Source organism: Bombina bombina, chromosome 1 (genome assembly GCF_027579735.1).
Source record: "Bombina bombina isolate aBomBom1 chromosome 1, aBomBom1.pri, whole genome shotgun sequence".
Taxonomy (NCBI): Eukaryota; Metazoa; Chordata; class Amphibia; order Anura; family Bombinatoridae; genus Bombina; species Bombina bombina.
Window position 1 is genome coordinate 984,411,209 of NC_069499.1, and position 22,341 is coordinate 984,433,549.

The 22,341-nt window shown below is 48.3% G+C and overlaps 1 protein-coding gene across 2 annotated transcripts in view; it reads left to right on the top strand.

Annotated features, from left to right (window-relative positions):
• Positions 1-201: 201 nt before the first annotated feature.
• ARFGAP1 (ADP ribosylation factor GTPase activating protein 1) overlaps positions 202-22,341 on the top strand; it is a 173,424-nt gene continuing 151,284 nt past the window's right edge. Inside the window, exons 1-2 of one of the 2 annotated variants that reach the window (XM_053708883.1) lie at positions 202-337; positions 14,952-15,015. In XM_053708883.1, the coding sequence (XP_053564858.1) occupies positions 14,956-15,015 (60 nt within the window). In that variant the 5' untranslated portion in view covers positions 202-337; positions 14,952-14,955. Of the gene's footprint in view, positions 393-14,951; positions 15,016-22,341 lie in introns of both variants that reach the window. The other variant, XM_053708893.1, reaches the window with a different exon arrangement.

Below are 22,341 nucleotides of genomic sequence, written 5' to 3' on the forward strand. Positions count from 1 at the left end.
ATTTGTGACATACTAGCAAACAACTTCAAGTATTTTATAGAGTTATACACACACAACCGGTTTTTCACAGAAACGAAACCCATTATAGAAAGATGCTGTACACTGTACAGTACTGTTGCCACCATCCCATGACGTGTAACAGTGGGTGGCCATCCCTGCCCCGTGTCACTCACCTACCCACAAGCACACACTCAATGATGATTATGACTGGCCTCTCTGGGCTGCTAAACTCTTCCCATAAACCCCTGCGAGCTGCAACGTAGCCGGAACATGGCGGCTGTGTGAAAAAGCCGGAGACACCAGCCCAGCACAGTGACGACACCGAGGAAAACATCAGGTAATGAATAGAAACAATTTCGACAGCTGTTATCCACATTCAATCCGTCTATCGAGTAAGCAAATATCTTCATTTATACCCATTATTTTTTTTCTTCCCAGTTAACCCCTGTATCTGCTTCCACATCTCCTTCCTTTAAAATCTTTATCTGCTTCTATACTCGCGCGTAGAACAAATTATTTCTGCCCCCCATATCTTCTCCTGACCATCACAATATCCTCTCTCTTCTCATGTCAACTATAATATAATTTTCTCCCCTCCCCATAATATCCTCTCCTCCTGCTTCCCCCATAATATCCTCTCCTGTTTCCCCCATAATATCCTCTCCTCCTGTTTCCCCCATAATATCCTCTCCTCCTGTTTCCCCCATAATATCCTCTCCTCCTGTTTCCCCCATAATATCCTCTCCTCCTGTTTCCCCCATAATACCCTCTCCTCCTGTTTCCCCCATAATATCCTCTCCTCCCGTTTCCCCCATAATATCCTCTCCTCCCGTTTCCCCCTTAATATCCTCTCCTCCTGTTTCCCCCTTAATATCCTCTCCTCCTGTTTCCCCCTTAATATCCTCTCCTCCCGTTTCCCCCATAATATCCTCTCCTCCCGCTTCCCCCATAATATCCTCTCCTCCCGTTTCCCCCTTAATATCCTCTCCTCCCGTTTCCCCCATAATATCCTCTCCTCCCGTTTCCCCCATAATATCCTCTCCTCCTGCTTCCCCCATAATATCCTCTCCTCCTGTTTCCCCCATAATATCCTCTCCTCCTGTTTCCCCCATAATATCCTCTCCTCCTGTTTCCCCCATAATATCCTCTCCTCCTGTTTCCCCCATAATATCCTCTCCTCCTGTTTCCCCCATAATATCCTCTCCTCCTGTTTCCCCCATAATATCCTCTCCTCCCGTTTCCCCCATAATATCCCCTTCTCCTGCCCCACTCATTATATCCTCTTCTCAATAATATGCTGCTCTCCTCCTCCGCCCCCCGCCCCTCCCCCCCTCCTTAATATGCTCTCCTCCTTGCCCCCCCCTCCTTAATATGCTCTCCTCCTCGCCCCCCCCTCTCCTTAATATGCTCTCCTCCTCGCCCCCCCCTCTCCTTAATATGCTCTCCTCCTCCGCCCCCCCTCACTCCCCTTAATATGCTCTCCTCCTCCGCCCCCCCCTCCCCTTAATATGCTGTCCTCCTCCGCCCCCCCTCCCCTTGATATGCTGTCCTCCTCCGCCCCCCCTCCCCTTAATATGCTGTTCTCCTCCTCCGCCCCCCCTCCCCTTAATATGCTGTCCTCCTCCTCCGCCCCCCCTCCCCTTAATATGCTGTCCTCCTCCTCCGCCCCCCCTCCCCTTAATATGCTCTCCTCCTCCGCCCCCCCTTCCCCTTAATATGCTCTCCTCCTCCGCCCCCCCTCCCCTTAATATGCTCTCCTCCTCCGCCCCCCCCTCCCCTTAATATGCTCTCCTCCTCCGCCCCCCCCCTCCCCTTAATATGCTCTCCTCCTCCGCCCCCCCCTCCCCTTAATATGCTCTCCTCCTCCGCCACCCCCCTCCCCTTAATATGCTCTCCTCCTCCGCCCCCCCCCTCCCCTTAATATGCTCTCCTCCGCCCCCCCTCCCCTTAATATGCTCTCCTCCTCCGCCCCCCTCCCCTTAATATGCTCTCCTCCTCCGCCCCCCCTCCCCTTAATATGCTCTCCTCCTCCGCCCCCCCTTCCCCTTAATATGCTCTCCTCCTCCGCCCCCCCTCCCCTTAATATGCTCTCCTCCTCCGCCCCCCCCCTCCCCTTAATATGCTCTCCTCCTCCGCCCCCCCCTCCCCTTAATATGCTCTCCTCCTCCGCCCCCCCCTCCCCTTAATATGCTCTCCTCCTCCGCCACCCCCCTCCCCTTAATATGCTCTCCTCCTCCGCCCCCCCCTCCCCTTAATATGCTCTCCTCCGCCCCCCCTCCCCTTAATATGCTCTCCTCCTCCGCCCCCCTCCCCTTAATATGCTCTCCTCTTCCGTCCCCCCTCCCCTTACTATCCTCTCCTCCTCCGTCCCTCCTCCCCTTACTATCCTCTCCTCCTCCGTCCCTCCTCCCCTTACTATCCTCTCCTCCTCCGTCCCTCCTCCCCTTACTATCCTCTCCTCCTCCGTCCCTCCTCCCCTTACTATCCTCTCCTCTAACTCCCCTCCCCATAATATGCTCTCCTCTAACTCCCCTCCCCATAATATCCTCTCCTCTAGCTCCCCTCCCCATAATATCCTCTCCTCTAGCTCCCCTCCCCATAATATCCTCTCCTCTAGCTCCCCTCCCCATAATATCCTCTCCTCTAGCTCCCCTCCCCATAATATCCTCTCCTCTAGCTCCCCTCCCCATAATATCCTCTCCTCTAGCTCCCCTCCCCATAATATCCTCTCCTCTAGCTCCCCTCCCCATAATATCCTCTCCTCTAGCTCCCCTCCCCATAATATCCTCTCCTCTAGCTCCCCTCCCCATAATATCCTCTCCTCTAGCTCCCCTCCCCATAATATCCTCTCCTCTAGCTCCCCTCCCCATAATATCCTCTCCTCTAGCTCCCCTCCCCATAATATCCTCTCCTCTAGCTCCCCTCCCCATAATATCCTCTTCTCCTCCCCATAATATCCTCTTCTCCTCCTGCTCTCCTCCCCGTAATATCCTCTTCTCCTCCTGCTCCCCTCCCCGTAATATCCTCTTCTCCTCCTGCTCCCCTCCCCGTAATATCCTCTTCTCCTCCTGCTCCCCTCCCCGTAATATCCTCTTCTCCTCCTGCTCCCCTCCCCGTAATATCCTCTTCTCCTCCTGCTCCCCTCCCCGTAATATCCTCTCCTCCTCCTGCTCCCCTCCCCGTTATATCCTCTCCTCCTCCTGCTCCCCTCCCCCCATTATTTTTTTTCTTCCCAGTTAACCCCTGTATCTGCTTCCACATCTCCTTCCTTTAAAATCTTTATCTGCTTCTATACTCGCGCGTAGAACAAATTATTTCTGCCCCCCATATCTTCTCCTGACCATCACAATATCCTCTCTCTTCTCATGTCAACTATAATATAATTTTCTCCCCTCCCCATAATATCCTCTCCTCCTGCTTCCCCCATAATATCCTCTCCTGTTTCCCCCATAATATCCTCTCCTGTTTCCCCCATAATATCCTCTCCTGTTTCCCCCATAATATCCTCTCCTCCTGTTTCCCCCATAATATTCTCTCCTCCTGTTTCCCCCATAATATCCTCTCCTCCTGTTTCCCCCATAATATCCTCTCCTCCTGTTTCCCCCATAATATCCTCTCCTCCTGTTTCCCCCATAATATCCTCTCCTCCTGTTTCCCCCATAATACCCTCTCCTCCTGTTTCCCCCATAATATCCTCTCCTCCCGTTTCCCCCATAATATCCTCTCCTCCCGTTTCCCCCTTAATATCCTCTCCTCCTGTTTCCCCCTTAATATCCTCTCCTCCCGTTTCCCCCTTAATATCCTCTCCTCCCGTTTCCCCCATAATATCCTCTCCTCCCGCTTCCCCCATAATATCCTCTCCTCCCGTTTCCCCCTTAATATCCTCTCCTCCCGTTTCCCCCTTAATATCCTCTCCTCCCGTTTCCCCCATAATATCCTCTCCTCCCGTTTCCCCCATAATATCCTCTCCTCCTGCTTCCCCCATAATATCCTCTCCTCCTGTTTCCCCCATAATATCCTCTCCTCCTGTTTCCCCCATAATATCCTCTCCTCCCGTTTCCCCCATAATATCCCCTTCTCCTGCCCCACTCATTATATCCTCTTCTCAATAATATGCTGCTCTCCTCCGCCCCCCCCCTCCTTAATATGCTCTCCTCCTTGCCCCCCCTCCTTAATATGCTCTCCTCCTCGCCCCCCCTCTCCTTAATATGCTCTCCTCCTCGCCCCCCCCTCTCCTTAATATGCTCTCCTCCTCCGCCCCCCCTCACTCCCCTTAATATGCTCTCCTCCTCCGCCCCCCCTCCCCTTAATATGCTGTCCTCCTCCGCCCCCCCTCCCCTTGATATGCTGTCCTCCTCCGCCCCCCCTCCCCTTAATATGCTGTTCTCCTCCTCCGCCCCCCCTCCCCTTAATATGCTGTCCTCCTCCTCCGCCCCCCCTCCCCTTAATATGCTGTCCTCCTCCTCCGCCCCCCCTCCCCTTAATATGCTGTCCTCCGCCCCCCCTCCCCTTAATATGCTCTCCTCCTCCGCCCCCCCTCCCCTTAATATGCTCTCCTCCTCCGCCCCCCCCTCCCCTTAATATGCTCTCCTCCTCCGCCCCTCTCCCCTTAATATGCTCTCCTCCTCCTCCCCTTAATATGCTCTCCTCCTCCGCCCCCCTCCCCTTAATATGCTCTCCTCCTCCGCCCCCCTCCCCTTAATATGCTCTCCTCCTCCGCCCCCTCCCCTTAATATGCTCTCCTCCGCCCCCCCCTTAATATGCTCTCCTCCTCCGCCCCCCCCCTCCCCTTAATATGCTCTCCTCCTCCGCCCCCCCTCCCCTTAATATGCTCTCCTCCTCCGCCCCCCCTTCCCCTTAATATGCTCTCCTCCTCCGCCCCCCCTCCCCTTAATATGCTCTCCTCCTCCGCCCCCCCCCTCCCCTTAATATGCTCTCCTCCTCCGCCCCCCCCTCCCCTTAATATGCTCTCCTCCTCCGCCCCCCCCTCCCCTTAATATGCTCTCCTCCTCCGCCACCCCCCCTCCCCTTAATATGCTCTCCTCCTCCGCCCCCCCCCTCCCCTTAATATGCTCTCCTCCGCCCCCCCTCCCCTTAATATGCTCTCCTCCTCCGCCCCCCTCCCCTTAATATGCTCTCCTCTTCCGTCCCCCCTCCCCTTACTATCCTCTCCTCCTCCGCCCCCCCTTCCCCTTACTATCCTCTCCTCCTCCGTCCCTCCTCCCCTTACTATCCTCTCCTCCTCCGTCCCTCCTCCCCTTACTATCCTCTCCTCCTCCGTCCCTCCTCCCCTTACTATCCTCTCCTCTAACTCCCCTCCCCATAATATGCTCTCCTCTAACTCCCCTCCCCATAATATCCTCTCCTCTAGCTCCCCTCCCCATAATATCCTCTCCTCTAGCTCCCCTCCCCATAATATCCTCTCCTCTAGCTCCCCTCCCCTTAATATCCTCTCCTCTAGCTCCCCTCCCCATAATATCCTCTCCTCTAGCTCCCCTCCCCATAATATCCTCTCCTCTAGCTCCCCTCCCCATAATATCCTCTCCTCTAGCTCCCCTCCCCATAATATCCTCTCCTCTAGCTCCCCTCCCCATAATATCCTCTCCTCTAGCTCCCCTCCCCATAATATCCTCTCCTCTAGCTCCCCTCCCCATAATATCCTCTCCTCTAGCTCCCCTCCCCATAATATCCTCTTCTCCTCCCCATAATATCCTCTTCTCCTCCTGCTCTCCTCCCCGTAATATCCTCTTCTCCTCCTGCTCTCCTCCCCGTAATATCCTCTTCTCCTCCTGCTCTCCTCCCCGTAATATCCTCTTCTCCTCCTGCTCCCCTCCCCGTAATATCCTCTTCTCCTCCTGCTCCCCTCCCCGTAATATCCTCTTCTCCTCCTGCTCCCCTCCCCGTAATATCCTCTTCTCCTGCTGCTCCCCTCCCCGTAATATCCTCTTCTCCTCCTGCTCCCATCCCCGTAATATCCTCTTCTCCTCCTGCTCCCCTCAGCGTAATATCCTCTTCTCCTCCAGCTCCCCTCCCCGTAATATCCTCTTCTCCTCCTGCTCCCCTCCCCGTAATATCCTCTTCTCCTCCTGCTCCCCTCCCCGTAATATCCTCTTCTCCTCCTGCTCCCCTCCCCGTAATATCCTCTTCTCCTCCTGCTCCCCTCCCCGTAATATCCTCTTCTCCTCCTGCTCCCCTCCCCGTACTATCCTCTTCTCCTCCTGCTCCCCTCCCCGTAATATCCTCTTCTCCTCCTGCTCCCCTCCCCGTAATATCCTCTTCTCCTCCTGCTCCCCTCCCCGTAATATCCTCTTCTCCTCCTGCTCCCCTCCCCGTAATATCCTCTTCTCCTCCTGCTCCCCTCCCCGTAATATCCTCTTCTCCTCCTGCTCCCCTCCCCGTAATATCCTCTTCTCCTCCTGCTCCCCTCCCCGTAATATCCTCTTCTCCTCCTGCTCCCCTCCCCGTAATATCCTCTTCTCCTCCTGCTCCCCTCCCCGTAATATCCTCTTCTCCTCCTGCTCCCCTCCCCGTAATATCCTCTTCTCCTCCTGCTCCCCTCCCCGTAATATCCTCTTCTCCTCCTGCTCCCCTCCCCGTAATATCCTCTTCTCCTCCTGCTCCCCTCCCCGTAATATCCTCTTCTCCTCCTGCTCCCCTCCCCGTAATATCCTCTTCTCCTCCTGCTCCCCTCCCCGTAATATCCTCTTCTCCTCCTGCTCCCCTCCCCGTAATATCCTCTTCTCCTCCTGCTCCCCTCCCCGTAATATCCTCTTCTCCTCCTGCTCCCCTCCCCGTAATATCCTCTTCTCCTCCTGCTCCCCTCCCCGTAATATCCTCTTCTCCTCCTGCTCCCCTCCCCGTAATATCCTCTTCTCCTCCTGCTCCCCTCCCCGTAATATCCTCTTCTCCTCCTGCTCCCCTCCCCGTAATATCCTCTTCTCCTCCTGCTCCCCTCCCCGTAATATCCTCTTCTCCTCCTGCTCCCCTCCCCGTAATATCCTCTTCTCCTCCTGCTCCCCTCCCCGTAATATCCTCTCCTCCTCCTGCTCCCCTCCCCGTAATATCCTCTTCTCCTCCTGCTCCCCTCCCCGTAATATCCTCTTCTCCTCCTGCTCCCCTCCCCGTAATATCCTCTTCTCCTCCTGCTCCCCTCCCCGTAATATCCTCTTCTCCTCCTGCTCCCCTCCCCGTAATATCCTCTTCTCCTCCTGCTCCCCTCCCCGTAATATCCTCTCCTCCTGCTCCCCTCCCCGTAATATCCTCTTCTCCTCCTGCTCCCCTCCCCGTAATATCCTCTTCTCCTCCTGCTCCCCTCCCCGTAATATCCTCTTCTCCTCCTGCTCCCCTCCCCGTAATATCCTCTCCTGCTCCCCTCCCCGTAATATCCTCTCCTCCTCCGGCTCCCCTCCCCGTAATATCCTCTCCTCCTCCTGCTCCCCGTAATATCCTCTCCTCCTCCTGCTCCCCTCCCCGTAATATCCTCTCCTCCTGCTCCCCTCCCCCGTAATATCCTCTCCTCCTGCTCCCCTCCCCGTAATATCTCCTCCTCCTCCTGCTCCCCTCCCCGTAATATCCTCTCCTCTCCTCCTCCTCCTGCTCCCCTCCCCGTAATATCCTCTCCTCCTCCTCCTGCTCCCCTCCCCGTAATATCCTCTCCTCCTCCTCCTCCTGCTCCCCTCCCCGTAATATCCTCTCCTCCTCCTCCTCCTGCTCCCCTCCCCGTAATATCCTCTCCTCCTCCTCCTCCTCCTGCTCCCCTCCCCGTAATATCCTCTCCTCCTCCTCCTCCTCCTGCTCCCCTCCCCGTAATATCCTCTCCTCCTCCTCCTCCTCCTGCTCCCCTCCCCGTAATATCCTCTCCTCCTCCTCCTCCTCCTGCTCCCCTCCCCGTAATATCCTCTCCTCCTCCTCCTCCTGCTCCCCTCCCCGTAATATCCTCTTCTCCTCCTGCTCCCCTCCCCGTTATATCCTCTCCTCCTCCTCCTGCTCCCCTCCCCGTAATATCCTCTCCTCCTCCTCCTGCTCCCCTCCCCGTAATATCCTCTCCTCCTCCTCCTGCTCCCCTCCCCGTAATATCCTCTTCTCCTCCTGCTCCCCTCCCCGTAATATCCTCTTCTCCTCCTGCTCCCCTCCCCCTAATATCCTCTCCTCCTCCTCCTGCTCCCCTCCCCGTAATATCCTCTCCTGCTCCCCGTAATATCCTCTCCTGCTCCCCATAATATCCTCTTCTCCTCCCCCTAATATCCTCTCCTCCTCCTCCTCCTGCTCCCCTCCCCGTAATATCCTCTCCTCCTCCTGCTCCCCTCCCCGTAATATCCTCTCCTCCTCCTGCTCCCCATAATATCCTCTTCTCCTCCCCATAATATCCTCTTCTCCTCCTGCTCTCCTCCCCGTAATATCCTCTTCTCCTCCTGCTCCCCTCCCCGTAATATCCTCTTCTCCTCCTGCTCCCCTCCCCGTAATATCCTCTTCTCCTCCTGCTCCCCTCCCCGTAATATCCTCTCCTCCTCCTGCTCCCCTCCCCGTAATATCCTCTCCTCCTCCTGCTCCCCTCCCCGTAATATCCTCTCCTCCTCCTGCTCCCCTCCCCGTAATATCCTCTTCTCCTCCCCTCCCCATAATATCCTCTTCTCCTCCCCGTAATATCCTCTCCTCCTCCTGCTCCCCTCCCCGTAATATCCTCTCCTCCTCCTCCTGCTCCCCTCCCCGTAATATCCTCTCCTCCTCCTGCTCCCCTCCCCGTAATATCCTCTCCTCCTCCTCCTGCTCCCCTCCCCGTAATATCCTCCCCTCCTCCTCCCCTCCCCGTAATATCCTCTCCTCCTCCTCCTGCTCCCCTCCCCGTAATATCCTCTCCTCCTCCTCCTGCTCCCCTCCCCGTAATATCCTCTCCTCCTCCTCCCCTCCCCGTAATATCCTCTCCTCCTCCTCCTGCTCCCCTCCCCGTAATATCCTCTCCTGCTCCCCGTAATATCCTCTCCTGCTCCCCATAATATCCTCTTCTCCTCCCCCTAATATCCTCTCCTCCTCCTCCTCCTCCTGCTCCCCTCCCCGTAATATCCTCTCCTCCTCCTGCTCCCCTCCCCGTAATATCCTCTCCTCCTCCTGCTCCCCTCCCCGTAATATCCTCTCCTCCTCCTGCTCCCCTCCCCGTAATATCCTCTCCTCCTCCTGCTCCCCTCCCTGTAATATCCTCTCCTCCTCCTGCTCCCCTCCCCGTAATATCCTCTTCTCCTCCCCTCCCCATAATATCCTCTTCTCCTCCCCGTAATATCCTCTCCTCCTCCTGCTCCCCTCCCCGTAATATCCTCTCCTCCTCCTCCCCTCCCCGTAATATCCTCTTCTCCTCCTGCTCCCCTCCCCGTAATATCCTCTCCTCCTCCTGCTCCCCTCCCCGTAATATCCTCTCCTCCTGCTCCCCTCCCCGTAATATCCTCTCCTCCTGCTCCCCTCCCCGTAATATCCTCTCCTCCTCCTCCTGCTCCCCTCCCCGTAATATCCTCTCATCCTCCTCCTGCTCCCCTCCCCGTAATATCCTCTCATCCTCCTCCTGCTCCCCTCCCCGTAATATCCTCTCCTCCTCCTCCTGCTCCCCTCCCCGTAATATCCTCTCCTCCTCCTCCTGCTCCCCTCCCCGTAATATCCTCTCCTCCTCCTCCTGCTCCCCTCCCCGTAATATCCTCTCCTCCTCCTCCTGCTCCCCTCCCCGTAATATCCTCTCCTCCTCCTCCTGCTCCCCTCCCCGTAATATCCTCTCCTCCTCCTCCTCCTGCTCCCCTCCCCGTAATATCCTCTCCTCCTCCTCCTCCTGCTCCCCTCCCCGTAATATCCTCTCCTCCTCCTCCTCCTGCTCCCCTCCCCGTAATATCCTCTCCTCCTGCTCCCCTCCCCGTAATATCCTCTCCTCCTGCTCCCCTCCCCGTAATATCCTCTCCTCCTCCTCCTGCTCCCCTCCCCGTAATATCCTCTCCTTCTCCTCCTCCTGCTCCCCTCCCCGTAATATCCTCTCCTCCTGCTCCCCTCCCCGTAATATCCTCTCCTCCTGCTCCCCTCCCCGTAATATCCTCTCCTCCTCCTCCTGCTCCCCTCCCCGTAATATCCTCTCCTCCTCCTCCTCCTGCTCCCCTCCCCGTAATATCCTCTCCTCCTCCTCCTGCTCCCCATAATATCCTCTTCTCCTCCCCATAATATCCTCTTCTCCTCCTGCTCCCCTCCCCGTAATATCCTCTTCTCCTCCTGCTCCCCTCCCCGTAATATCCTCTCCTCCTCCTCCTGCTCCCCTCCCCGTAATATCCTCTCCTCCTCCTCCTGCTCCCCTCCCCGTAATATCCTCTCCTCCTCCTCCTGCTCCCCTCCCCGTAATATCCTCTCCTCCTCCTCCTGCTCCCCTCCCCGTAATATCCTCTCCTCCTCCTTCTGCTCCCCTCCCCGTAATATCCTCTCCTCCTCCTCCTGCTCCCCTCCCCGTAATATCCTCTCCTCCTCCTCCTGCTCCCCTCCCCGTAATATCCTCTCCTCCTCCTGCTCCCCTCCCCGTAATATCCTCTCCTCCTCCCCATAATATCCTCTTCTCCTCCCCATAATATCCTCTTCTCCTCCTGCTCCCCTCCCCGTAATATCCTCTCCTCCTCCTGCTCCCCATAATATCCTCTTCTCCTCCCCATAATATCCTCTTCTCCTCCTGCTCTCCTCCCCGTAATATCCTCTTCTCCTCCTGCTCCCCTCCCCGTAATATCCTCTTCTCCTCCTGCTCCCCTCCCCGTAATATCCTCTCCTCCTCCTCCTGCTCCCCTCCCCGTAATATCCTCTCCTCCTCCTGCTCCCCTCCCCGTAATATCCTCTCCTCCTCCTGCTCCCCTCCCCGTAATATCCTCTCCTCCTCCTGCTCCCCTCCCCGTAATATCCTCTCCTCCTCCTGCTCCCCTCCCCGTAATATCCTCTTCTCCTCCCCTCCCCATAATATCCTCTTCTCCTCCCCGTAATATCCTCTCCTCCTCCTGCTCCCCTCCCCGTAATATCCTCTCCTCCTCCTGCTCCCCATAATATCCTCTTCTCCTCCCCATAATATCTTCTTCTCCTCCTGCTCTCCTCCCCGTAATATCCTCTTCTCCTCCTGCTCCCCTCCCCGTAATATCCTCTTCTCCTCCTGCTCCCCTCCCCGTAATATCCTCTCCTCCTCCTGCTCCCCTCCCCGTAATATCCTCTCCTCCTCCTGCTCCCCTCCCCGTAATATCCTCTCCTCCTCCTGCTCCCCTCCCCGTAATATCCTCTCCTCCTCCTGCTCCCCTCCCCGTAATATCCTCTTCTCCTCCCCTCCCCATAATATCCTCTTCTCCTCCCCGTAATATCCTCTCCTCCTCCTGCTCCCCTCCCCGTAATATCCTCTCCTCCTCCTCCTGCTCCCCTCCCCGTAATATCCTCTTCTCCTCCTGCTCCCCTCCCCGTAATATCCTCTCCTCCTCCTGCTCCCCTCCCCGTAATATCCTCTCCTCCTCCTCCTCCTGCTCCCCTCCCCGTAATATCCTCTCCTCCTCCTCTTGCTCCCCTCCCCGTAATATCCTCTCCTCCTCCTCCTGCTCCCCTCCCCGTAATATCCTCTCCTCCTCCTCCTCCTGCTCCCCTCCCCGTAATATCCTCTCCTCCTCCTCCTCCTGCTCCCCTCCCCGTAATATCCTCTCCTCCTCCTCCTCCTGCTCCCCTCCCCGTAATATCCTCTCCTCCTCCTCCTGCTCCCCTCCCCGTAATATCCTCTCCTCCTCCTCCTGCTCCCCTCCCCGTAATATCCTCTTCTCCTCCCCATAATATCCTCTTCTCCTCCCCATAATATCCTCTTCTCCTCCTGCTCTCCTCCCCGTAATATCCTCTTCTCCTCCTGCTCCCCTCCCGTAATATCCTCTTCTCCTCCTGCTCCCCTCCCCGTAATATCCTCTCCTCCTCCTGCTCCCCTCCCCGTAATATCCTCTCCTCCTCCTGCTCCCCTCCCCGTAATATCCTCTCCTCCTCCTGCTCCCCTCCCCGTAATATCCTCTCCTCCTCCTCCTGCTCCCCTCCCCGTAATATCCTCTCCTCCTCCTCCTGCTCCCCTCCCCGTAATATCCTCTCCTCCTCCTGCTCCCCTCCCCGTAATATCCTCTCCTCCTCCTGCTCCCCTCCCCGTAATATCCTCTCCTCCTCCTGCTCCCCTCCCCGTAATATCCTCTCCTCCTCCTCCTGCTCCCCTCCCCGTAATATCCTCTCCTCCTCCTCCTGCTCCCCTCCCCGTAATATCCTCTCCTGCTCCCCTCCCCGTAATATCCTCTCCTCCTCCTGCTCCCCTCCCCGTAATATCCTCTCCACCTCCTGCTCCCCTCCCCGTAATATCCTCTCCACCTCCTGCTCCCCTCCCCGTAATATCCTCTCCACCTCCTGCTCCCCTCCCCGTAATATCCTCTCATCCTCCTGCTCCCCTCCCCGTAATATCCTCTCCTCCTCCTGCTCCCCTCCCCGTAATATCCTCTTATGCTACCCCCTTAATATCCTATCCCCTTCCCATAATGCCTCTCTTTTTGCTTTACCCACACAAATATCTCCTTACTTGCTCCCCTACACATAAAGTATGTATATGATTTTATCACACAAATATTGATCTCCTTATGCCCCCCACACATCTTTTTTCCCATTAATCTAATTCTGCTCTCATAAACATCACTTTCAGATCCTTTTACTGTGTGCAATTCCCCCTGCACAACAACAACACACATTTTTGACCAATAATGAGAGTGCAATTGAAGGAAATTATATTATTGATCTCTTTCACCCCCATTGGGAGCTTGCATGCTGCTTCCTGTTTACATAACCTTTCAATTTCGAATAATAAAGTATTCATAGTCAAAGTAGAAATATACTTAAAATTGCATGCTCTACCCGAATCAGAAAAGTAAAATTTGGGTTTAGTATCCCTTTAAGTAGGAAAGTTCTAAGCCGGAAACTAAGGCAGGTAACATACCAGATTTTAATTGGCATCAACAGGGTGGAAACTGCATTATAAGTCAGATAAAAATAGTCTGAATTAAATTGAAATAAGGGCTATGTAAAAGGCCCACAAAAACTACATTCATGTAAACAAAATTTAGTTGCATAGGCCCATGAAACAGGGTATTGGATAAAGCCACTACCACCAACAGAATAGAGGATGGTAATAAATCGTGTTTATTGAAATATAAATCCCTAAATACTTTGGCTATTGACAGTTTATACAGACTATCATATAGGTATATAAGAATGTCTTACACATCCTCCTCCTATCAAAGGCTGTACAAGGAAGTATCATTTAATACTCAAGAAGTCTTTTTAAGTTCTGTTCAAATCACCTATAGCATCTCTATTACATTTAACCCTTTCGTGACAGGGTTAAAGTGCCTACATCGGAACAACTGTTCCGATGTAGACAAATTGAAACTACGCGATCGTGCATACGATCGCGAGATTTCAATTATTGGATCGCATCTGGGGGGCGTCCCTACAATCCTAGGAACGCCCTCCAGACCGCGATTAAATCCCTGAAGCACAGAAGGCTTCAGGACAGCCGTTAGTTATGACGTTCCATTCCGTCATAACGGCTTTAAAGCCCAGTCTAATTATGACGGAATGGAACGGCATAACGGCTTTAAAAGGTTAAGTGATATGTAAGGCATGTCACAATAAATAATAATATTAAATTCTAACATGCTATAGTTAAAGATCAACCAAAACATATGTTAATACTTATCGCAGGCATCTGAACATTATTTGAACAGATTGACACCTTTCCACCCACTACTTTACTTATTTGAAGGAACCGCTCTGGACTTGAGTCTTGAGATGACAAGGTTTGCCACTGTCATCATGTTAACAAATCTAGATTGTTTAGCTTCAGCAGAGATAAGATAACAAACTGTAAATCAGGGACATATCTAGCAAGGTTACGCTTATGAAGCATGCCACATGCTTTTTTGTTTTTTATTTTAAGTTTTCAGGACTGGACAATCCACAGTTTTCTGACTTAAAGGGACAGTCTATTCCAGAATTTTTATTGTTTAAAAAGATAGATAATTTCTTTATTATCCATTCCCCAGTTTTGCATAACCAACACGGTTATATAAATAGAGTTTTTACCTCTGTGATTACCTTGTATATAAGTCTCTGCAGACTGCCCCTTATTTCAGTTCTTCAACCAATCAGTGCCCTCTCCTAAGTAACTACACGGACGTGAGCACAATGTTATTGATATGGCACACAGGAACTAACACCCTCTAGCTGTGAACAACTTTCAGATAAGAGGCAGCCTTTAAGGGCTTTGAAATTGGCATATGAGCCTACTTAGGTTTAGCTTTCAACTAAGAATACCAAGAGAACAAAGCTAATTTCATTATAAAAGTAAATTGGAAAGTTGTTTAAAATTAGATGGCCTATCTGGACCATGAAACTTTAATTTTGACTAAACTGTCCCTTTTAAGTTGCAATCATTTTTTTTACTATGCATAATTAAACATTTTATATTATAACCTCAAAGTGTTTACTGTCCCTTTAAATTCTTTTACTGAGGAACCACAATCCTTTATTTTAGATGTTTGATAGTCACAAAGTGATGTCATGCTTGAAGCATTTCCTGTCCAGCTACATCAAATATGCTCATCTGATGAGATTGCAGAGAGTGACTGTCATTACACTGACATCCAATTCCTTTCCATGTCACATGGCTTTCCCACAGTATGTTAGGTCTTAATATGCTGAAGTCTTCATATTTCACATTATCTTTGACAAGTGGCTAATCATTTAGATCTGTTTAGCGCCAGCTACACATTCATTGAGGAATTATATGGCCAATTAGTCACATGTTTAGAATCTAGGTAAATATTTAGCAAGAAGTGCTGTCACCACACTATTATAGCAAATCATTTTTATGACACTTCTGATTTTTTTTTATCATGTAGAAAGATGGCAAGTCCACGCACAAGAAAGGTGTTAAAGGAGGTCAGAGTGCAGGATGAAAACAATGTAAGTATCATCCCTATTTCCTACTGTCAGCTTTATGTATTTTATGTAAAATACTAAATATTTTTATTATTAATAAAAGCTTGTATGTATATTATATAGATGAATAAAACATTGTATGATATATATATATATATATATATATATATATATATATATATATATATATATATATAGGATATAAGGGCTTGTGTTTGGTAGATAATGTGACTGGGTCTGATTCTTATTAATGGCATGGATATAAAGCATAGATTCTAAAAGAGGAGTAAATGCATTATTTTGGAGAGATGAATATGAAGTAATTTACAGTATCTATGGATTGAAAAGGGACTTGTTGCTATTTTTATATGGAGCTGTATAGACGTGTGTGGTATTATAAATGTAAATGTGTAGAATAACATGCGGGAGGTAGGAGCTTGTGTGTTCATATATGGAGGAACTTGTTTAGTTCTTACTTTATGTATGGAGGCATCTGAAGGAACTGGGGTGTCATGGAGAATGTATCTAAGGGGATGTGAAATTATGTTGTTCAGCATGTTACCGAACATAGGACTGTTGGAGAGTCATTGTAGTGGTAAAAGGTTGTATGACTTTCATGTTATTCTCATGGAAGTTATTGTCTTTCGCAGTGAATGGGTAGAGTGTGTGGATATTATGTTCTATGTTACGTAGGGTTAGGGATGATGCTTGTGCTTTGCAGTGGATATATTTTATATAAATATTATCACTGTGGTGAATATGAACGTGTGCTCTTTTGAGCAGGTAATGTATAAAAGTTTTGCATTATATGGTGGATTTGTGCACTTATGTTCTTATATATGAGGGAAGGAACTTATTTCTATCAGGAGTAATAGCTGCTTAAAGGGCCATGATACCCAAATGTTAAAACACTTGAAAGTGATGCAGCATAGCTGTAAAAAGCTGACTAGAAAATATCACCTAAACATCTCTATGTAAAAAAGAAAACAGTCCAAAAATAATAGTATAGCTGCACCACCAATTGTATTAAAACATCATGTTTTTATTTAGCCACTTTAAAACAGACAACGTTTCGGACCCATGTCCTTATAGGACATGGGTCCGAAACGTTGTCTGTTTTAAAGTGGCTAAATAAAAACATGATGTTTTTATACAATTGGTGGTGCAGCTATACTATTATTTTTGGACTGTTTTCTTGGGACCTTGGTGCGGGTCCAGTGGTTGGCACACCTACAGACAGGTTTTGCTACGCCCTTGGTGCTTGGGCAATTTCTGACTTTTCTATGTAAAAAAGAAAGATATTTTACCTCAAAAGTTCCTCAGTAGCCACCTCCCATTGTAAAGAACTTCTAAGCAGCAAATCAGTATGTCTGTCCCGGGACAGCTAAGGGAGTGAGCTTTCGTGCACACTCCACTTATTTCCCTATTCAGTTTAATTAAGTTTACTATGAAATCTCATGAGATAACAGTAAAAGAGTTTGACCTCAGCACTGCTGATGCTGATTGGCTGCTGTTCATTTTTTCATTTTTTTTTTAAAATATATTTTCCTGTCAGATTTTTACAGTTATACTGCATCAGTTTCAAGTGATTTAGCATATGAGTATTATGTCCATTGATCTTGGGTGTCTTATGGGGGATTAACATGAGTTTTTGTTATTTTGTGAGGGAGCAGGAATTTTCCACACTGCTAGAGGGAATGCGATGTGTTTTATATTGAGAGGAATAGTAAACTTCTATCCTTCAGAACAGTTGTTCTATAGTTTGTTTCTTTTGCCCACAAAGACAGGTGGCACTTCATTATTTTAAAGGAAATTTTGATACTTTTTTATTTTTAAAGTATATCAGTATTCTTTTGCTATGATTTTATTTTAAAGTCTGGGGGCTTTGTAGATAACTTAAATCATAAACTTTCCAACTGGATGAAAATCAGCATCACACATTTCGCCAAATAATTCTGGTTTGTTAGGACTGATAGCTATTATCTGTAAAGTTTATTATAAATAAGTACAAACAGGAGCACTGTGTCAAATCTTCAAAGCAATCTTTTTATTCCAACATAGGGAATAAAAATACAGACCATGATTAAGGGCGTAAGGCCCAAAATGTGGTCTGTATTTTTATTCCTTGTGTTGAAATAAAAAGATTGCTTTGAAGATTTGACACAGTGCTCCTGTTTGTACTTATTTAGATATACTTGAGAGGTGCAGGACCCTACAGCGAGCTTGTAAGTTATAGAAGTGCTGGACATACTATTTCATTTGTAAAGTTTATTATAACACAGCTGTCATGTTAACATGAATAACAAATGTCGGCTCAGAGATAAAATTATGTAGCACTCTTGATATTTTTATTTTCTGAATATAGATCTTAAAAGGTTTAGTTATGCTATGACTGACTGGGTATACATACATTAAAAAAATGTTAATGTTAAATAGTTCTCCTTTTGGAAAAAAAAACTGTTAATTCAAAGTAAGCATAAAAAGAAACAGACTGGAAAAAAACATCTTACTTGTGGAACATTTTTGAAACTTGAATTGTATTCTGCCAGTTCTAAGCATGAGCAAATCTGACTCTCTGTTATCTAGTCTATTCACTTAAAGTGAATGTAAATGTTGATGCTAAAGTGCCCGGTTGTTAAAAATTCGATTAAAAAAAAAGGGGCACTTAAATTCATCAAAATTTACATTTCACTTGTTGTAAAAAATACCTTTTAAACTTGACAGCAGCTCCAGCTTCCTCCGGTTGTCGCAAGCCATTTCTGACGTCAGAAATGATGGATAGGTCATCCTCCAATCACGGCTTCTCCCCCCCTGGGGGAATCGGTGTCTGATTCAAAGCCGTGATTTGAGGAAGCCGGATTCCTTATTTTAGACCCAGGAAGAGGCTTTGAGACGGGTGGAGGAAGCAGGATCGGCTGTCAAGTTGTTTTTTTTTTTTTTCGTTTTTTTTTTTTTTCCACAACACAAGTAAAATGTTAATTTTGATTAATTAAAGTGCCCCTGTTTTTAATCAAATTTTTAAAAACCGGGCACTTTTGCATCAAAATTTACATTCACTTTAATACTTAACCAACTCTGGAAGTTTTAACATGCTAGATATACTTCCTGTAGAGATCACAGTCTCCATGTAGGGCTAAGACAGGAAGTAACGGACACTGCACAAATTAAGGTAAAACTCAATTTAAATAGATTAATACATATTGCAATGATTTCTGTTAAGTATATGCCACTGTTTAGGGCTTTTTTTATTACAACAATGTATTCATTTAAAGGGACACTGAACCCAATTTTTTTTTCTACCGTGATTCAGATAGAGCATGCAATTTTAATCAACTTTCTAATTTACTCCTATTATCAAATTCTTTTCATTCTCTTGGTATCTTTATTTGAAACGCAAGAATGTAAGTTTAGATGCCAGCCCATTTTTTTTTTTTTTTGTTAAATAGTTTTTTATTGAGGTTGAATAACACGTTGGCAACAGTCTCATCAACAGATTACATTGTACAACTTATATTATACTGGCATGACATTACACAGTGGGCACCTCATTTTTTAAATATTATAGGTTTTGCGGGTTCCTCAGACAAGCAGGTCCAGTCGTGGGACCAGAAGTTAAACAAAACAATTGAGGATATGTCAACGTAGATAATAGTAAAGATTGCAATTTCATCTTACATGGGATAAATACAGATTATAAAGTGGATATACAATATCAATATAGTAAAGCATAAGAAAGGCATCAGGGTAACTCTGTAGAGATCATCAATTGGGAAAACATGGAGTATAGCCTCTCTCTGTTGTTATCGTAATCCAATAACCATTAGTGCTGAGCCTCTATTAGAACATAGGCAATCTCAAAACTATTATCTTGAGTAAACTTCAGGAAATCACTACAAAATCAATGATCCTGTGTTGGACCCCTGTGAGCCATTCTATCATGGTGCAGGGAAAAGAAAACTAAGTCGTGGCTCTACAGGTAGGGCAGAGACTACCAAACTCTGCCAAAAGGGTGCAGAGAGAAAGGGAATCATCCCCAACCGCACAGAAGTAGTGAGGAGGAGGGGAAGGGAAAGGAGAAGCAGGGGGAGAGGAGGAGGGGGGGGGGGGGAAGGAAAAAGGGGGGGGGGCGGACGGAGGAAAAGCCAAAAATGACAAATCTTACTATTGTTAACTTACACTCCTAATGTAGAGCCCAGAGATATTGATAGAGCAACTTAACATTATGACTATCTGAATAAGGACAACTAAGCACGTGGACAGCCCAGACTAGATTATACATTTCAGACAAAAGCTCTAGGTTAATCATACATGGCAACATAATGATAAAATATGTAGGCTATCATCCTGTCTATTCATAAAACATTGATACTAAGCAGTTATACCTGTATGGGCCCTAGTTATCATGCAAGAAGTGACAAGAAATATAATATATATAAGAACTTGTTCCACACATATGTATAACATCTAACATAGGTCTCCCAATTGATACCCATAACTATAGACAACTATGTGGTGTCAGCAGAGTGCTATAACACTCTGGAGCCTGGGCCTGGGATTATTCAGTATAGGGGCTCCTTAGTCTTTAGAGAGGAGATAGAAAATATAGGGTTGTTAGTTTACAGGCTTAATGGCAAACTTCAACACAGCTGGAGTGTAGATATGATAACAGGCCACTAACTAATGAGAAGGCCAACGCTCCTAGATAACCAGAACTGAGATTGTAATATTAGATCAACTTATGTGCTTTATCAAAACACTACATAGCATTTAGAAACCTGACTTAGGCATATTGTGAGGCTTAAATCCCCAGACATCCCCGTTAATGCACTGGTATTAGAAAACCTTTTAACTAAGGGTAGGTAGCTTATACATGTAAAATAGGTTAAACTATTTTAGGGCTTCAAGTAAGTAAAACACAAACACAGGGTGGTAACAAACTCTACATTGACTCAAATAGTTCCCCACCTAAGTGCAGGGTCTCAAAAGTAAAACTTATTAGTTAAAACATAACCACTCAAGACATGATGTAGTAACATGCAGACATATGGCACTGAAAAGTCACTGAATGTCCAACAAGTGTTAGTCACTCCTCTGCTCTCAAGCTCCTCATAGAAGCAGTGTAGTTTAAAATCAGGAGAAGGGGGGAAACAAGCTGTTTTGGTAGTATACATTGCATGAGATTTGTTCCTTGCTGTCACGCAAGGTGCAAGGGAAGCTAGCCCACTCCAGTTCTCCTACAGAAGAGGCCCCGAGCAAGCGTGGCCCCGCCACTCCCTCCCCAGTCCCTGGGGAGCAACACATACATATTGACACCAAAGTGGATTCCCAGGATATCAGCCGAGCGGTGGGGAGAATAAGGCCGACTGGCATGGTAAGAACTCCACACCGACAGAACAATCGGGTGCTCTGCAAGGTGGCTGCGTTGCGGATCTATATAGCGGCAGCAAGGGGCCCACCCCGCAAGGGAGCCTGGCTCTGTAGGCGTAGTCATCCGTGCTGGTAGAGCCCTGGACCTTTTACCAGACCCCTCTGTAACCTCCGGTACGGCTCCTCTCTCATCCTTTACTTTGTGCGGTAGTGCCGCTTCTGAGGAGTAGGCGGACTCCGACATAAGATGGTGAGCCGGAGTCTCCTGACTAACCTCCTCGTGTGTGTCGGGTGTCGCCGCCATTTGCTGACAGGGTTCAGCACTGTCTTCTTCCACCTCCCGGCGTCCAACAGTCAGGATAAGCCGATCCAGCTTACTAATTAGTGCACGATGGTAGTCTTCAAAAAGGGCTAAGATAGCCATGCCGGGGTCCGCCATGATCATGTCACCTCTCCGCTAGGCCTCATCAGCTACCCCGGCAGTGGGCTGTGTAGACGCAACCAGAACTTTCACAGGTTTTTATAGCAATTTTGCAGGCAAGGGTTTAGAGTAGTTCCCCCACTCTCCATAAGATATCAGGTCAAAAGTGCCTCTTAAATAGCTGATAAAGCCGGGAGCTGTTGTACTGTGCGACTAGTTCCTTCGGCGGTTAGCTCCGCCCCCCGCCAGCCCATTTTTGGTGAACACACTGTGTTGTTCTTGCTGACTGGTATGTAAATTCACCAACCAATAAACAAGTGCTTTCCATGGTTCTGAAAAAAAAAAAAACTTAGATGCCTTCTTTTTCAAATAAAGAAAGCAAGAGAACGAAGAAAAATTGATAATAGGAGTAAATTAGAAAGTTGTTTAAAAGTGCATGCTCTATCTGAATCACGAAAGAAAGAATTTGGGTTCAGTGTCCCTTTAAGGTTACTATGCGTTTCATAAATGATACATATCCTGCTTGTACAGGCACTGCCAGCCTGTTCTCCTCTAAAAAGGGAAACCGCTAACCATAGACACGTTTTTCTTTTTGTTTTGCCTCTTTTGGACTGGTCAGTGTAATGCTGTTGATTTTTTGTTTTGCTTACATGCCGTGAGGGATCTAGCTTCACCCTAATGATGAAGGCTATAGAATCCAACATATACATCTGGTGACACGGCCCGATGATCTAAAGGTCTCTGGGCTGGCGAGATTATTTAAAGGGACACTGAACCCACATTTTTTCTTTTGTGATTCAGATAGAGCATGACATTTTTTTTTTTTTTTAATATTTTATTTAAGTCCAATTCAAAATACATTTTCGTTCAAAAATAAACTGAATTTAAACAATAGTATTTATATAAACAATCACTATAACATAGCACAGTGGCGAATAATAACCAAAATACATTTTCCTGTATCTGAATTGGGGTTTTTCTATTTTTATAACCTATATACCCCCAAATTAAGAAAAAAATTAAAACCACAACAAAAGAGGGAGAGAAAAAAAAAAGGGAATTTCACCTCCCCCCCCCCCCAATCGTCACACGTAGAATTATATTACCATACACCAAGCGCAATCAGCTCCGAATTCCTAAAAGGATATATCAGGTATTCGATTTTGCTGGGTGCAAGATCTTTAATAAAAAGAGACCATTTTGTAAACAGTCTTTTAATTTCTTGCTCATTATCTTGGTTGGTGTCGATTTGTTCAAGAATATATTGTTTCTTTAAATAATTCTTTATTTCGACTATGCTAGGGGTTGTTCTCAATTTCCATTTTTTAAAAATAAGGTACCTGGCAGCTAGTATAGTCTTATTAATAATTTTATTATTACCTTCCCTGTCCCCTGAGTTAAGAAATAGAAAGACTATGGTTTTCAATGAAAGGGTCACAGGGGAGGAATCCAATATCTTATTCAACCAGTATTGAAGTTTCGACCAGAAATTCCTAATTTTTGGACAAGCCCATAACATGTGCTGAAGGTCTGCCGACGGGAGGGAGCATTTTGGACAAAGA